This window comes from Schistocerca gregaria, chromosome 8, assembly GCF_023897955.1.
Source record: "Schistocerca gregaria isolate iqSchGreg1 chromosome 8, iqSchGreg1.2, whole genome shotgun sequence".
Classification (NCBI taxonomy): Eukaryota; Metazoa; Arthropoda; class Insecta; order Orthoptera; family Acrididae; genus Schistocerca; species Schistocerca gregaria.
Genome location: NC_064927.1, coordinates 127,258,722 through 127,277,293, shown reverse-complemented (window position 1 = coordinate 127,277,293; position 18,572 = coordinate 127,258,722). Strand labels below are relative to the sequence as shown.

Genomic DNA, 18,572 nt, shown 5'->3' with positions numbered 1-18,572 from the left:
CTGAGACAGAGCAAGAAGTCATTTTAAAAGCAGATGCAACTTTAAGAAGGCTGACTGGGCAAAATTCTCCAGTTTACTTGATGAGAAAACTGTGAGCATTGCACCAGTTTAAAAAGAAAATGACACTTTTGCTGACAATATTCAAGCTTCGTCGAAGGCATCATTTCCAAGGAGCTGTAAAACCATCTATATCAAGGGCATTAAACCTGAAACATCCACTCTGCTTGAAGAATATTATGAGAAATATGAAAAGGGTAGTGTCAGCAAATAAACATCAAATCTGACATAAAGTATACTTTCCTCAGTATTTGTGGCTAAGAGAGGTGAATTGATTTAGTTAATGGCAGATTACGACATGAGTGAGAGCAGTCAGAATACCTGGAGACTCCTAGGCCATCTCAGCAATATTAATACTCAAGCAAGCATGCATGCTAATACAAAGGTAGACCAATTTGCCCAATAACTTCTAGTAAATAGAAAACCAATGCAAAATAGAAGATAACTAAGAAACCAATAACATGGCAGAGTGACCAGGAGTAACATCCTGTCTCCACCTTTTGCTGAAGTTGAGCTACTATTAGCACTGAGTAAGTGCAAACTGGGTAAAGCAGGATTAGATGATATATGAGTAGAGCAGGTTAAGAACTTTGGCCCTGATCCAATGCATTAGATTTAATGAACAACTGGGCCCAGGATTACAAGATCCCCAAAGCCTAGCAGAAGAATACCGTCATTGCTATCTCTAAATCAGACAGAGATCACCTAGATCAAAAAGATAAAGGCCTGTTTCCTTGCTTTGTCATCTCTCTGATGTACTGGAGAGGCTCATCTTTCAGAGACTGATAGGAATAATGGAGTCTTTTTGTATACCACTGCAAGCTGGCTTCAGAGGAGAAAGAAAGTGTACATCAGAGATATTATACTTGACATAGCATATTGTGGATGACTTCAAGATACAACTCATCACAGGTACTATACCATTTTCATTCAACATCTACACTAATGGTCAGCCATTGCCTGAAGCAGTGGTGTATTTACAGTTTTGTTTTTGAAGGGGGGTGGTGGTGGGAGGAAGGGCTGTGCCTTTCATTTATACAATAGCTCAATTTGAAAATCAATTTTATTGATCTGTACTAATTTAATGTCCAAAATTATAAAGTTTATCATTGGTTTACATTTGTTTGATTAGAACACTAATGACATTATGAGAATTATTTAAAACGATTTACTGAGGTTATGAATTACACTAGAAAATTAATTTTATAAGTTTATGGGCTTTCAATAATTTTAATAAAACATAATCCAGTTGCTAAGAGAATTTTCTGCATCAGTCCTATTAATCACCTATTTTTATAATCATGACCTGTGTTAATTTACTTTGAAGTGTATAAAATCTACTTTTGTCTGATATTTTAGTATATACAAATAGAAAAGAACGATTAAACCATTTACTAGAAATTTAAAGTACAAAAGCAAGATGGAGGTCTCTTTGTTTTGCCATACCACTTATAGCAGTTTCGACATCAGTCCTTTCTTGCTGATGGATTGTCATCGTGGTGAGCCCATTCAGATGTATTCCTTAGTTATATCTTGATTCTCTTAAAGGTGAAGAAACTGCATTAATTCTGCTGAAATCAAGAAGGAACTTCTTGGACATACCGAAGCTCCCACAGGAACACCACAGCGAGTGAGGAGAACTGGCTGGTTCCAAAGGAAAAGCTCCCTCCTGGTCATTAAGAGAAGTGAATATCATGGAAGGCTCTCAACAGACTATACTCCAGTACCATGAGATGCAAGACTAGCTTGCAGAAGTAGTTCTATCCTGCAGAGTCAGTGTTTTGTAAATGTGGTGCTTTGTTGGCTAACAGCCATCTGCTACAGTGTTTGGCATTTCCAGCCATGTACACCATGAGAGATCTGATGAGGGCAACATCAAATGCACTCAATGTGGCCAATTTTTGGTCAACCAATGAACAAACTACTCAATATCTTGTATAAGGAATCTGAATTGTACTCAACAACTGCGATATGACTTTCAAAATTATGGAGAACAGCAATCAGTCATCCTTTCCTTTCAGGCTTTATTATAGCTAATCTAGATTTTGGCTAGTCACTAGTCACTGTCAGTGCAGTGTTTGAGAATTTTAGTACATGCCCTAGTATGTCACTTGTTTGTTGTTTGGGATCCTGTCACAGTTCATTGGAGATTTCTGTATAATGAACGTAGGCTTTTTGTAGAACACATTGGTTGGCTGTATGGTCGCCATACAACCAACTGATGTGCCCTCTGCAAAGCCTACCTTTATTAGACAATAGTCTTGAATTAACAGTGACAGGAGCTTGAACAACAGGGAACTAATGTACCAAGGCATGTACTAAAACTCTGAAATACTACATTGGTAATGGCTAGATACTAGCCAAAATCTAGATTTGCTTCAATAAAACCTGAAAGGAAAGGATGACTGATTGCTGTTCTCCATTATTTTGAAAGTATAAACTGATGTCAATGATTGATTTACTTTTATTTATTATACACTTAGTACTTCTGACAAAATAATAAATAAAATATATATACTTAGGCCTCAAGGACTGGAGATGACAGTGGCCATGTTTGTGTGAGTCGAGCATGTATGAAGGTGTGTGTGATTGAGGTTGAAAGGGAGGAGATGGTCCTACATCTGATGAAGGACTTTGTCCAGCATCTTAAAAATATTGACTAGTCTACTTTCAAAGTTGCATGTCTGTCACTCAATGCCTCATCTATGTGATGTGAATAGCTGTCTATCCAACTTGTACTATTGTTATTCCATCCCAGGTTTTCCATTGTTTACTGAGTTTCAATATTTATGATTGTTACCAGAGAAAATTTAAGTAGGGTCATATGTTTGTAGTGGAACAAGCAGAAAGTTGTATGAACAGTTTTGTGAATTTCTGTCTGTGGTTTACACCTAGTTCATTACATTTTCTGTCAGAGGTATAATAAGAAAGATATATTTTGAACAGCTTGCTACAAGATGGAAAAGATGTTACCATGGCAGACATTGAGAACTCATTTGGCGGTAACATATGTCGATGCACAGGATATCGTCCAATCCTTGATGCTTTCAAAAGTCTTGCTAGTGATGCTCCTCCTCATCTCAAGGAGAAAGCACAGGATATTGAGGTGAGTAAACAATCATTACACTATGTGATCCACGTGTTTATAGTTTTTGCCTTTCTGATGTCTTGAATATCATTTGAATTTCAGTGTATCTTCCCTGTTAAGTTTCTCTTACTTGTAACAAAACACTTAACATACAATTGTTTGTGAACATGGACAAATACTGGGTATTTCTTTTTCTCTGTTTAATAATTGTAAATATAACACATTAACCTCAACATTTTTCTTCTTGTCTAGGATATGTTGCAAGACAAAATGTGTCTTAAGAATAGGGAGTCCTGCTGCAAGTTGAGAGGAAAAGGAAGTGAACAATGTGGACTGCAGCTTTCCACAGAAATACCTCCACTCCATTTACAATTTCAGACAAAAGACTGGTTCAAAGTTGATCAAATTTCTGAAATATTTAGTATTTTAGCAGAACGACCAGATAAGAAATACATGCTTGTTGGTGGCAATACAGCAACAGGTTAGTTAAGCAGCATTATTTTGTAAATAATATTCTATCTTCAATCACAATATTGTTATTTTCTAATTACTATCATCTTTCATAGCTCCAAAATGCTTTGGACAGCAGTTATAAAATAAAAATATTGTGACTGAAGATGGAATATTATTAATAAAGTATTAGTCATGGGTAGCCCAAAAACTCCATATCTATTAATAACATTATTAGAATTAACATTTTAATATTAATTTACATATTTGTATGGAATATTATTGCAAGGAGTTACTTGGATTTTCATGGAAATAATTCTGTATTGAGTATGCTTAAATGTTTGGTTTAAATATTGTGTGCATTCAATTCTGCTTGTAAGCTAATAGGTGCCTCATGATCACACTATGACTCTTCCAGGAGCATTTAAATAATGTGAGCCCTTCAGAACATAAAATATGAAAAAAGAGGGAATAAAGAATATATGATAGAATGGTAAGGTAATTACAGAACTGGATAAAGGGATGAGGGCGAAAAGCAGTTTTTAGATTAGATTAGATTAGATTAGTATTTGTTCCATAGATCATGAATTTGACACTTTGTAATGATATGGAAGTATCAGGTTAATAAAAGGTGTCTATACAAGATATTACCCCACTTACTATATCCAAAAATCAGTTAGAGATTGACAGGACAGTTTATGTCAGATTGACTGAAGAACAGAAGCACATTCTTAAAGCTAATTATCAGCTCTGAACTCTTGTGGAAATAGGCTGTTCAAGTGACCAATTTCAATATGCATTAGTTTATTGTTGTGTGTGCTAAATATAAAACACTATAGTTGAAATTCATCCTGTACAAATAGAGGGTTTTTTATAAAGTAAAGGTATGAAATAACTCTAACATTAGTCTTACACTGGATGTCTCTTCTAAAAGACATAAAGCATATTTTCTCTAGTGTTTCCTTAGATATTTACATTTTTTTTCAAGCGGTAGTATCCAAAACTGAATTTATGGCATAAATAAACCTTTTGACATATGTTTGGCACTCCATCTTTACCACCTTTTCCTTATGAGGGAATAAATTGACAATAACAAATATGGACTTAAAGTTCACTCCCAAATGGATTACAATTTACAGACCATTTAATTTGATTGCACATGTGCTCATCACAACTGGGATCAAAAGACTTTGCATTTTTGTTGACATATGTGTCTGTGACTGAGTGTTGTTAAAAAGAGATACTGACCTTGCCCTGTTGGCATAAAATTTCTACCGCAACTCACTTTTTCCAATGACCAGGTTTACTTCTTGTTTTTATTTTCATTTTGTTTGTTTATGTTCCTCTGTACATTGTGGGCTTTCTTGAAATGTGTGTTGTTATGTTGTTTACTGACAAAAAGCATCTCCTCATTTGCATCTTCCTGGAAATTACATGGTTTTAGTTCATTAATGCTCTTAAAGTGAACTTTGCCAGAGTTTCTTGACCAATATGAATCAATTTCCACCAACTGAAGAACACAGTTATAACTTTTTGACAACACAATTAGTAATTTTGTGATCTCCATATACCTGAAGTACACTATTAAAAATGTACAACAAAGGAATCATCTGAATGGGACAGATATTGGTAGATATGATGTACATGTGCAGACAAACAAGTTATTTTAGTTTCAGAAAAATTGGATGATTTATTCAAGAGAAACAGCTCCACAAGTTGAGCAACAAGTTGAGTTGGAAGTTCTCATATTCTGTCCATCTGGTACATTAGATCATCAACATCTTGAGCTGGTTGGAGGGCTTTGACCATACTGCTTCAAATGGTCTCAAGGTAGGGTTTGACAAGCACAAAGACAAGCAAAAAAAACTCTTGCCATGTGTGGGCAGGTACAATCTTACTGAAATGTAAGACCAGGAGGTCTTGCCATGAAGGGCATCAATACAGGTCATAGAATATCATTGATGTACTGCTGTGCTGTAATGGTGCCACAGATGACAGCTTAAATGGTCCGGCTATGAAAAGAAATGGCACCCCAGACCATTATTCCTGGTTGCCAGGTTGTATGGTGGAAGACAGACAGGTTTGTATCCCAGTGCTGTCCAGGATGCCTCCACACATGTCTTCAGCCTGGAATCTCATTGACTGAAGAATTTTCTTCCCATTTCAAACTGAGCCCAGATAACCAGCAAAGAGTCAGGAGACATCCCATACAGTGATGGAATACCAAGCTGACTGTCACCTGTCACGCAGCCTGACAAGGAGGACTGATGGGTTGGGATGCCATTTCTCTTCACAGCAGAAGTGCTTTGATCGTCGTCTGCAGCAACCTTCCAGGACAATGGTATGTCAATGGTATTCTACTACCTGTTTTGTTGCCGTTCATGGCAAACCACCCTGGACTTAGATTTCACCAGGATAAGTCTGTCAAACAGTGCCAAGCAGACTAAGTACTTGTACAAAGAGTAGAGGATGATCAATGCATTATTGACTTGCTTGATCTGTGTAGCTCTTTCTCTTGAATAAATCATCTAATTTTTCTGAAATTGTAATCATTTGTCTGCCTAATTTTTATTTTGGCTGGAGTCACAGCCATGGTCAACTTTTTGAATGATGCTACTATCATTCGACTGCAGTAATTTTTATTTTATTGTTATATGATCCAGATTTTGGCCTTATACAATTTTCAAGTACAAAAACTGGAATAAACAATAGAATCAAGAATCACAAAAACAAGAAACAGAAATAGTGTATAAGTACCATGGTTCTCTACCTTGTTTGTAAGTCAAAGGATATCAGATTGGTATGAAATAAAAATCCTTGTTGAAAAAGCATATGTATTCATATAGGTGAGATTTATCATTAGTAAATGTGAGAACAACTATAAAGTGCCTAAATGTATTGTAAACTTTCATTTCTAGTCCCTATAGCCCAGCTGTTATATGAAACTGCTAACGAATAACAGGTAACTGTTTATTGGTTAGCCAATACACAGTGTCCAGTGGGCACAATATTTCAGCAGTCAGACGTGTTACCATCATCAGGTGCGCTGATGAACTGAGATTCTGAGGATGCACAGCCATGTTATATCCCCATGTCCCCTTAGCCATTACTACCACTGTCTGTGCCTGTGGCCACACATTGGCAGTCATGGAGATTCCAGTGTTGGTGTCTGTGGTAGCACAGATGTAGGTGCTTTTTCCACCCTGATCGCCAGATCATTTTGTTTGCTGAGAGTTTTCTTAATGAAACTCAGTGTTGGTTCACAAATCATACTATGATTATAGTTATAATCTTGGTTGATGAGGTCATCCCTGGTGTGAATCTCTATGGCCTCTCTAATGATGCTGCCCCAGTATTTGGAAGTCTATGACAAGTTCCAGGCACATTTTTATTCCCTTAAATTATTCTCAGGCAAACAATGCTCTGTGATTTCTGACTTTTTGGGCTATTTCAGTTGAGTGTGCCTCCTGTTTCCTTAGAAATGATCTTTGATAGTGCCCACTGTTTGTCCAATATATTTATCTTTCCACATTGACATGGAATCTGGTACACAAGGTCCTTCCACACCCCAAGATCATGTTGAACACTTTCCAATAATTCTCATGTTTTATTGGTCAGGCAGACAGACAGTTTTCCTCAGTGCTACTTAAATATATGTCCAATTTTTCCCAACATTGCACCAGTGTATGATATAGAGGCAGTGGCTGTCTCTTCTATTCTGACTTCATATGTCTCCAAAGGTTGTACTATTGTGGTGAGGCAGAGAGTGCACCTAATCTGCCATTCTGGATACCTGTTTTTTTTTTTTCAGAATACAGTTCTGAGGTGTTCTAACTCCTTGGGCAGACTCTCTGCATCTGAGGCAGTACACCCTGTGTACTAGTGCTTTTAGTACCCATTCCTCTGTGAGGGGTGATGGAGCTCTTTGCATGCAAAATCCAGGACGGTGTGCATTTTTTTCTGATATTCACCATTGGCCAGAGTGTCATCAGTTCTTCTATTCACCATTGCACCCAAGAATTGTGATTTTCTATCTGCCTTGGTCTGCATAGTGGATTTTATGTTGAGGTGCATGGAGTCCAAATGTGTAAACATGTCAGGGAGTCCCATGGGGCCAGATGATGAACATATCATCCATATAATGAAAAAAAAAAACATGTGGATTTCCATTTGGATGATGCCTGGGCTCCCTCCTTGAAGTACTCTGTATACCACTGTTGAGAGTAGGTTATTCATTGTGACTCCTTTTATTTGTTCATAGTATTATCCATTAAACTGAAAAAAAACATGATCAGAACATGCCAGCAAAGCTCGGTGGTCTTGTCATCAAATTTCTACCTGGTAAGGTCTAGTGACTCATATTGGGGCATCCTGATGAATAATGAAATGAGGACAGAACTCGCCAGGATATCTAAGTCTTTTGCGCTGAAGTTATTGAAGTGTTTTACAAAACCCACAGAATTGCGGATATGGTGAGGACACTCACCCACATAAGGGCTTAGTATTTCCATTAGGTCTGTTGCCAGCAAATATGTAGGTGCCCTAATGCTGCTGACAATCATTGTGGACTTTAGGGAGTTAATAAAGTCTTGGCAGTATTGCTTGTTGAGGTAACAGTTTCTTGGTGACCGCCTCTGGTAAATCTGAGTCCATAAGAAGCAGTTTACTTTTGTTCTCTATCTGATTTTCCTGTAAGAGCCATCATCTAGAAGGCTCTGCATCTTCTCAGTGTAGTCCTCGTGGGAAAGAACAACAATAGCACTGCCTTTGTCAGCAGGTAAGACAACAGTCTTGGGGAACTCTCTCAGATCCCACCAGCTGCTCTCTCTCTCTCTCTCTCTCTCTCTCTCTCTCTCTCTCTCTCTCTCTCCCTGCTGATAATGTTTGACTTTTTAGTCGTAGTTCTTGTTAGAGCATGGTAAGATTCCTGATGTACATATTCAGCTGCTTCAGGAAGTAGTCACACAGCTACCCGTTTAACTGTGCTTGTGACACCCACTTTTGTGTGAACTTATGGATGGGAGCAAATTAAGTTCCTTCTCCAGAACAGAAACCATCACTCAGCTCCTTATGAGTCAGATTGATGACTGACTGTATTGCACAAGGCTTCCAATGATGGTTTGTCAGACAGATGTGAGAATTGTGATATTTGATGTGCTGTGGCCTTCCTATGAATGGAATTGGCTGCCACCCTAGGTAACATCATCAATCCAGTCTGAGTTACAGGAAGACTAGCTGCACCTGAGATAATGCATGCCCTGTGTGCTAGAGTTTTTAGTATCCTATTCCTCTGTGAATGGTGGTGGCAGCTGTCTGCTTGCAAATACTGGTCTGTGTGCATTTTTTTCTGTTACTCACCATAGCCCATGGTGTCATCAGCTCTTTGCTTCACCATGATGTCCAGGAATGGTAACCTTCCTTCTGCTTTAGTCTCCACAGTGAATTTAATGGTGGGGTGTACAGAGTTCAAATGTGTAAGAAAGTCAAGGCATTTGTCTCTTGCAAGGGGCTAGGTGTTAAATGAGTCATTCATATAATGGGAAAAAACATGTGGGTTTCCATTTGGATGATTCCAAGGCTTCCTCCTCAAAGTACTCCATGTTCAAATTCGCAACCACAAGTGAGAGTGTGCTGCCCATCACAGCTCCTTCTGTGTGTTCATGGTATTCTCCATTAAACGAAAATACTTCTTCCCCAGGAGCTGGAACACCTCAGAACTGCATTCCAAAAGAACAGGTATCCAGAATGGCAGATTAGGCATGCTCTCTGCCCCACTATTACAGTACAGCCTGAGGAGATGAAAGAAGTCATAGAGAAAGAGACAGCCACTACCTTCATACCACTTTTACTAGTGAACTATTGAGAAAAATTGGATGTATATTAAAGAAGCACTGAGTAAAAATTTTTTCTTCACATGCAATGAAACATGAGCATTGTTGGAAAGCATCACAAATGAATTCAGTTTGCAGAAGATAAATGTGTACCAGATTCTGTGTCAGTGTGGAAAGACATGTATTGGACAGACAATGTGCCCCATCAAAAATAATTTCTGAGGGAACCAGAGGCACACTCAACTGACAAAACCCAACAAGTCAGCAGTTACAGAGCACTGTTTGTCTGAGAATATTCAGAGGGAGTTAAAATGCACTCAGACCTTGTCACAGGCTTCCAAATACTGGGACAGTATCATTAAAGAGTCTGTAGAAATTCACGCTAGGGATGATCTCATGAACCAAGATTGCAGCTATAATCTTAACAAGACCTGTGAAACAGCACTGAGTTTAATTAAGAAGACTCACATAAAGCAAATCGATCTGATGACTGGCACAAACAGAGCACCTCCATTAACGCTACCACAGATGCTGATGCTAGTCTCTCCATGAGTGCCAGTGCAAGGCCACAGGTGTGGGCAGTGGAGAGAATGGCTCATAGGGTGAGGAGATATAAGCCAGAGGCATGCCCTCAGGAGATCAGTTCATCAGTGCATCTGTCAATGCTAACCTGTCTGGTCACCAAAATATTGTGTCTGTTGGATGCTATGAACCAGCAGTACACCTGCAGACTGTTTGATCAACAAATGGGCTGAGAGAAACTGAAAAATCACATCATGTACCCTTACAGGGAGGATATGTGCCACAGCATGAAGAAATTCGACAATACGTTCCATCTGCTGAGTGCTCTTGCATTTCCAAAGAGATATAATGCCATAATGTTGTACTGAACTTCACTGAGGTTAAGCATCAAATCAATTCTGCAGCAGTCAGGAGAATTAAGAAGCAGGGCAGCCTTGCCTTGCTATGTGAGATGGTGCACCTTACCAACTGGAGTCTTGAGTATAACTCTCAGGAACTATTCATGCTACATTTGGAGCTGCCCAGTCAATTTTATTTCTGGATCTGGGACTAGATTGATACTGTTACCTGATTGGCAGCTGAAGGGCACAGGACATCAAATATCGAAATTCTCTATTCTCTCTGACAAATCATCGGTGGAGGCCCCTTGTAAGAATGGTCATCAATGTGACTGACAATAAGCTGAGTGATGATGCAGCTTCAGTTGTGCTGAAGGAACTGAACTTTGCTCCCACCTGTAAGTTCAAACCAGAAGCAGACATCATCAGCACAACTGAACAGGTAGCAGTGCAACTACTGCCTGAAGTAGCTGAAGAAGTACATTGTGAAGCCTATTGTGGTCTGGTGAGAACAAAGCCTACAAATTCAAACACTACCACCAGAGAGAAGGCAGCTATTTGGCACCTGAGGGAGTGCCCTGAGGCTGTTGTCTTACCTGCTTTCAAAGGCAATGCTACTTTCCTTTTACAGGAGGACTATATTGAAAAGATGCAGAGTCTGCTAGGTGACAATTCATATAGGAAGATCAGCAGTGAGTCCACAAAGAAGGTGGAGCACAAGACTAAGGCTTTTCTAAATGACTCAGATTTACCAGCAAAGGTGCTAAAAGGTGCCAAGACCTGTACCACTAGAACTTCATGGGCCTCCTTAAGTCCACAAAGATGGGGCAGGATTGGGCCCTATTGTCAGCAACATTAGGGCACTACATATTTGCTTACAAAATACCTGATGGAACTACTATGCCCTTATGTGGGTAAATCCCCTCATCATGTCCACAATTCTGTGGATTTTGTAAAACATGTTGACAACTTCAGTGTGGAAGACTTAGATATTCTTGAAAGTTTTGACATAAATTCCTTTTTCACCAGGATGGCTCTATAAGAGTCAATAGAACTTATTGATCAGAATTTTGATGAGAAGACCACTGACCTTTTCAGGTAAGGCCTGATCTCAATGGTTTTTTTCTGTTTAATGGAGAATACTGTGTACAAACTAAAGGAGTTACAATGGGCAGCCTACTCTCACCTATGCTCACTTATTTGTATGTGGAGTACTTTGAGGAGGGAGCCCTGGCATTAGAGAGATCATAGAAATTCACATCAGAGATGACCTCATCAAATGAGATTGCAGCTGTAATCTTATTAATGCTCAAGAATCAGCACTAAGTTCACTTGAGAAGACTCTCAGCAAACAAAATGATCTGCAACCAGGGCAGACTGAGCACCTGCATCAACACTAACACAGACATCTAAATGATTGCCAATGCTTGGCCACAGGTTCAGACTGCAGAGTGACTGACCCATGGAGCAAGTAACCTGCTTGCCTTCTAGAGCTCAGTTCATCAGTGCACCTGTCAATGGTGACATTCTTGAGCTGAAATATTGTGCCCATTTGACACAGTGAACTGGTGGTACATCCATGGACTGTTTGGTTAGTGAAACAATTCCTCTTGTTCCACTTGATCCAAGGCTGGGTAATCTCCTTTACTAATTTCTGGTTGATCTTGTTTCCTGCAACCTTTTTGCAAGATGAAGACACCTGTTTTTCCAAACCTTTTTTTAAAATGTATCTGTTATCACTTGGTAAGCATGCTTTTTTATTTACATTTAAATGTATTTCCATTTTGGTGGTCATTTGATTTACACACACATTCAACGAATGATCAGATGTCTAGCTGAGATACTTAACTGATGCTGAATGAGACCAGTCTCATGGAAACATGGTTTGTACATACTATTATTTTCACATAGTTCTCTACATGATTTTTTGGGAGAAGCAGTGTGCAGGGTGGTCCCTTGATCCTGTATCTGGCATTTTCATGAAACTGAGAACATCAGGCATTGTCTAGCATTTGAAAAATGTGTCTTTCTCTAAGCACTCTTTTGCTGGACAAGTTTGAGAATCACAATTGCCTGTTTATTTAGTTGTCGAACTTATAAATGAGGATTCAGTGTTAACATACGAAATGTAGATATGTGTTGTCAATTTTTTATCAATGATAAAACATTCCTAAAGTATTGCAAAAGATGAGGATTAAAACGTGTACATCATAGTGATATCTTGCAAAATCTTTTAATTCGCATAATGAAAATGCAGTCATATGGACCCACTGGATACCTTGGTGGCACTTCAGATGATGTATTTCTTGACGTGGCTACAAAACAAGTTCTTGGATTAAGTTTTATTTTTATAGTTTGGAACACCCAGGGAGCATCTGAAAACCAGAAGGTGAGAAAGCACCCAAATGTGCTGAAGCCAAACAAGCCAGATAATGGTCTCTCATAAATATTCACAACTGTTTAAAACTTTATACTCAAGAAACTTTACTAACAAATAGCTTAAAGCTGTCACTGTCTGACTAAAAATCTCCTTGTCAAATACACTGGTTGTTATTAATTGCTCTAAAGTACAGCCAGAGTAAGTAAACTGATACTAATAAAACAATACATTTTAACAGGTGTCTACAGCAGAGATCCTGACATTGAAGTATTTATTGATATCAACAGTGTCACCGAACTCAAAAGCCACTCTGTAGGTTCAGAATTGATCTTAGGTGCTAACATTTCTCTGACTGAAACAATGAATTTGTTTTATGATCTCGCAAGATCAAATAGTCAGTTCTCCTATACAAAAGCTATTGCAGATCATATTGATTTAATTGCAAATGTTCCTGTGAGAAATGTAAGTATGTTTTATTAATTTTGCAAGATTTTTGGTTATATTAATTTATTGTATACATCAATGCAATTGCATTAGTCAGCAATAAAGTTTGAAGTTAATATTCAGAAATTATTATAATCTTCATTATCTTTGTAGACAGGAACATTAGCTGGTAATCTGTCAATAAAACACGCACATCCAGAATTCCCCTCTGATGTCTTTCTCTGCCTTGAAACTGCTGGTGCCCTAATTACTATAGGTATGTAAGGCTTTTATTTGAATAATTACACAAACTTAACTTTGTAGAAGCACTGTATTTGGTACTGAAAAATACTTTAAGTTAAAATTTGTATGAGTCAGCAATTACTGAAAGGAATACCCAGTGAAATATGAATCCTTTTTTTTTTTTATAGTTGAAAAATCTGGATCAGAGCAATGTGTCAGTCCAGAAAATTTTCTGAAAGTAGATATGAACCAGAAGGTTATTAAGAATATAAAACTTCCATCTTATGATTCTTCATACTATTTTCGGAGCTATAAGGTATGATTATTTTATTTGTCTTTTTTGAAAGTATTAGCTTTGTACCATAGTGTTTATTTTACATGAGGGTAGATGCAGAACCATTATTATTTTGTGCTATTCCAACGCAGACACACACACACACACACACACACACACATTGTGACTGTCATCTCTGGGCACTAATGCCCAACTGCAACTGTATCTTAGGTGAGCAGCAATCTACCTGGGATGGGTGGTTGGTATAGGGAAGAGATGTGGATCAAGGAAGGAGTGGATAGTAGGGTGGGGGTAGAGGAAGGTGCTAGTGTTGCTTGCGGGAATTCGCAGGGACAAAGTGGGGACACAATAGGGCTGCTAAGTGCAGGAGGCTGTGCTGGGGGAGGGCAGGTGGGGGTGGGTGGAGAAACAAGTAGAGAAGAGGAAGGGACTGTGTAGGTATGTTGGAACGAGCATGTGTGTAGCATTGGAACAGGATCATGAAAAGGGATAGGCAGATGGAGGATAGTCAACTAGTTTCACACGGTGAGCTATGATGGCACCCCATAATCAATGCCAGTTTTCTCAACCTTATCTGCCAGTTGCTTGAATGATGTAAGTAATACCTTCAAGCCCAGCCAGGCAATTGTTATTGTTTCTTCTAATGTATACCCAGTCTGCTCCTTGCTATCTCAGTGGCTGCCAGAACAGCCTCTTTTACATGTTGAATGGGACCTCTAGTGAGTGCTCAAGGTGATATTTCTGGTCTCTTGCTGCTGTTTTCCTAAGGATTACCATAATTCATATACATTCAAACTTTTGTTGACAAACATACCTCTATCCTTCTGGGTTTGCTTCTCTGTGACACAGGATAAAGCATGATTCCCAAAAGGGAATGTGTGTTATGCTGACTTACTTTCAGTTTCAGTGTGAGACAACACTTCAAATGTGTTGGTTAGCAGGATGGATGCTGTATCTAGAGTTCTTCCTTATTTTTGCCTCCCATGTACAGGTCCTTGACTTACTACCTTTGGTATCTCTAGTATGTCTTAGTAGCTTGCTGAACATACCAATTTGCAACAATTTCCAACTGCTAGGCAGCACTCAGAGCTATTTCCACATTATGAACAGCAATTAACTCATCCAGTGACTAAGAGTAGGATTTGCAGTGAGGCTGGACTGTAGCTAGTGCAATGTTTTACTGGACAGTAAACAAATAAATTTAAACTGAACTTGTTGATCTTATTTTCTGAACCTGTTATGCTACAAGTATCACAAGTTCCATTTAAGAACTTAATTTATAACACCAGAAAAAGTTAATTTTATCATAAAAAGAGAAAAACTTGGGGTAACATTCATCAATTTCATGTAGACACTTGTAACTTATGTCTTAAACTTTTGTTATTGTGAAGCTATACAGAATAGCAAATTCATATAATAATATCAGAAATAGTGACATCGGCATTTGATAGTTGACCCCTACTTTCTGAACTCTTATATGCAATTGTTCTCACATTACACAATTATCACCATTGCAAGGATATTGACAATAGGCCTGTTTGTTAGGTCAAGGACATGCATGCTATATCTGTTACTACAAAATAAAAGTTCAATGCATCTCTCCACTTACTGCAGTGATCGTATTGGTGTACTCCTAAATATACAAAATAAAATGATTAAGCGACAGTGAGACTTAGCTAGTTTTGGAGATGTACTTAGTAGGGCTTATGCACAGAGGGTTCCATACAAAAATAATTAATTTATATAGACAGTTCATCCATTCTGGAAATGAAGAAGCTCAACAATTTTCACCTGTTATCAACATTGATACTGGCATGATATTGGTCCCAGGGATTGCAACACTTTTGAGAAGGTTTTAATTTCGAGTTTAACGATAGATAACAAATGACAAAAGAAATTTTTTTGGTGATATAACTGCAAATTAACAGTTTTCTGATTCTTTCCTTCACTTGTACCACGAAACCTTGATTTTTGCAAAATTGTGTGATTGTATGTCAAAAGAAAGTATTCTATAGTTTTTTAATGAATGAGTTTGGGAGTATCAAAATATGTGACTGCATTGACTTAGAAGCTAACATTTATTATACTGTCAAGGGACCAAGAACCTTAGTGTGTGACATAAATTCCAACTCGATATGTGTACCCATTCCTGAGAAAAAGGGTTTTAACAATCAGACAGATAGACAAACAGTTGGACACCAAAGTGATCCTACAACGGTTCTGTTTTTACTGATTGAGATCCAGAACCCTAAAACTAAACAAATAAAAATTTAAATAAATGATATCCTGGTTCAAGACCTGCTGTTGACACAAGGTTTCATTTGCCAGTCTGGATCTTGGTTGGCATACATGCTTTCTGCTGCTATTCCTTGCAGCCATGCAGTGGAGCATTCTTATAATGGGAGAACTTCTACACAAAAGGATTCAAAAATAACTGCTCCTGAAATGCAAGTCACCAATCTCCAATCCTTTGCACGAATTTTCAATTTTAATTTCAGTTGTATAACATAATAGTGCTCCTGTATATGAGGGTGAGTCAAAGGAAAACCTTAAATTTGTAATAACAAATCGAAATTTCATGCCGTTATCCTGTAAGTTGGTAAGAGTGCTAGAAACAGCTTGCAGAATGGTCTGTAGGTGACAGCAAGTGCAGATGCACACATACCATCACAGTATCAGTATAAAGATGGATGCCCCACTTGCGACTTGCACCAGGGAAGAACAGCATTCTGTTATTCGGTTTTTGGATAGTGAAGGTGTAAAACCTATTGAAATTCATTGATGAATGAAGGTTCAGGATGGTGATGCATGTTTGTCACAGCAGCAAGTCTACAAATGGAGTAGGAAGTTCACAAATGGTGTGACTTCAGTGGAAGATGCTGCTCATCCAGGTCAGGCACAAGTTGTGACTTCACAGAACATTGCAGCAATTGAAGCCATAGTGAAGGAAAACCACTGAGTGACACTGAATGACATTGCAGCACATTTAGAGATTAGTCATGGGTCAGCACGCCACATTGTGCATGATGTGCCCCAGTTTCACAAAGCGCCTGCAAGATGGGTGCCACGGCAGCTTACTCCTAAAACGAGAGAACGATGTGTTGATACTTGTAAAGAACTTCTTCGCCATTTTGAATGAGAAGGTGATGGCTTCCTTGCAAGAATCATTACTGGGAATGAAACCTGGGTTCACTTCCAACAACTGCAAATAAAGAGGAATAGCGCCATTCCTCATCACCAAACCCAAAGAAGTTTTGAACAGAACCATCAGCAGGGAAGGTTATGCTGACTCTCTTTTGGGACAAAAAAGGCATCGTTTTGCAGCATTACATGCCTAAAGGGACCGCTATCACCAGTGCATCCCACACAGATCTTCCAAAAAATCATCTGTGGCTGCAATCAAATCAAAGTGACGTGGATTGCTGTCAGGAGGTGTCCTTTTGCAACATGACAATGTGAGGCCACACACTGCCCAAACAACAGTTGCAACAATCACAGACCTGCATTCTGAGTGTCTTCCTCATCCACCATACTCACCAGACCATGCCCCAAGTGATTTCCATATGTTTGGATGACTCAAAGACGCAATGGGAGAAAAGAAGTTTTGTTCTGATGAAGAGGTACGCCACGCGGTGCATGAGTGGTTGTGTTGACTACCAAAAACATTTTTTTTCTAAAGGAATTTATGCACTTTGTAAGCACTGGAGGACTTGCATTTAACTTGGTGGAGATTATATTGAAAAGTGATACAGCTTTGTAGTACTTGTACATGGTAAATAACATTCTTAAGAAATATTTAAGGTTTTCATTTGACTCACCCTCGAATGATTATGGAGACCATTTTAATTCTTTACTGCAGTCACTCTGCTGCTATTATTTTGAAACATTTTTAAGACTTACATGAAAGTTCATGTGAATTAAGCATGAACATATCTATTCAAAAAAGCAGATAAAATTCACTTGATGCCTTCCTGAGAGACAATCTCCATTCCTCCCAAATTAACAATGTAAGTGTAGATCAGATGTGGCTTGAATTCAAAGAAATAGTATCAACAGCAGTTTAGCAATTTATACCAAATACATTAACAAACAATAGAGCTGATCCTCTTTGGTACACAAAATAGGTCAGAACACAGTTGCAGAAACTAATGCAAAATCTCTAAGACTGTGATCTTTTACAGAAACTTGAAATTTAGCACAGGCTTCAATGCGAGCTGCTTATAACAACAAAACTTTGTTTCAAAACCTGGCAGAAAATTCAAAGAGATTCTGGTCATATGTAAACTATGCTAATGGCAAGGCACACTCAATGCCTTCTCTGCATGATAGCAATGGGAATACCAACAATGACAGTGCTGCTAAAGCACAGATACCAAACACAGCCTTCTAAAATTCCTTCATCAAAGGAGATGAAGTAAATATTCCATAATTCGAATCAAGAATAGCTGCCAATGTGAGTAACTTAGAAGTAGATATCCTCAATGTAGTTAAAAAAACTTAAATCACTTAATAAAAGAAAGTATTTTGGTCCAGATTGTACAACAATCAAGTTCCTCTCAGAGTGTGCTGATGCAATAACTCCATACTGATCAACATGGAGGTAAAAAACGGAGGGAGGTGGCACTACAGACTTACACTGTACATTGTTTTGTAGCCAGAGTGAAAGCCATTTTAAGTAGCCTAAGTCATTGGTAGTATGAGTGTTTATTGGTCCTTATTTCTGCCATGTATGTGCAACAACTGTTTTAAATACTTATAGAGCTTACATGAATAACACAGTGTCAGGATGGCAATTTCGAATGTTTTTCTGTTCTTGAACATTTATTTGCTCTAGTAATAACACACAGTCAGAGTGACATCACAAAGAAGTGCCACTGTGGTGAACTATGGGAGTATAAATGCAGTGAACGTAATGTTTTGGGCTAGATGAGATGGCAGACATCAG

The 18,572-nt window shown here is 38.4% G+C and overlaps 1 protein-coding gene across 3 annotated transcripts in view; it reads left to right on the top strand.

The window, feature by feature from the left end:
* Positions 1-18,572, top strand: part of LOC126284055 (uncharacterized) — a 319,115-nt gene that overhangs the window by 178,703 nt on the left and 121,840 nt on the right. For all 3 annotated transcript variants that reach the window (XM_049982640.1, XM_049982642.1, XM_049982641.1), the window contains exons 6-10: positions 3,004-3,163; positions 3,398-3,626; positions 12,905-13,128; positions 13,264-13,366; positions 13,521-13,648. In XM_049982640.1, the coding sequence (XP_049838597.1) occupies positions 3,004-3,163; positions 3,398-3,626; positions 12,905-13,128; positions 13,264-13,366; positions 13,521-13,648 (844 nt within the window). The remainder of the gene's footprint in view (positions 1-3,003; positions 3,164-3,397; positions 3,627-12,904; positions 13,129-13,263; positions 13,367-13,520; positions 13,649-18,572) is intronic.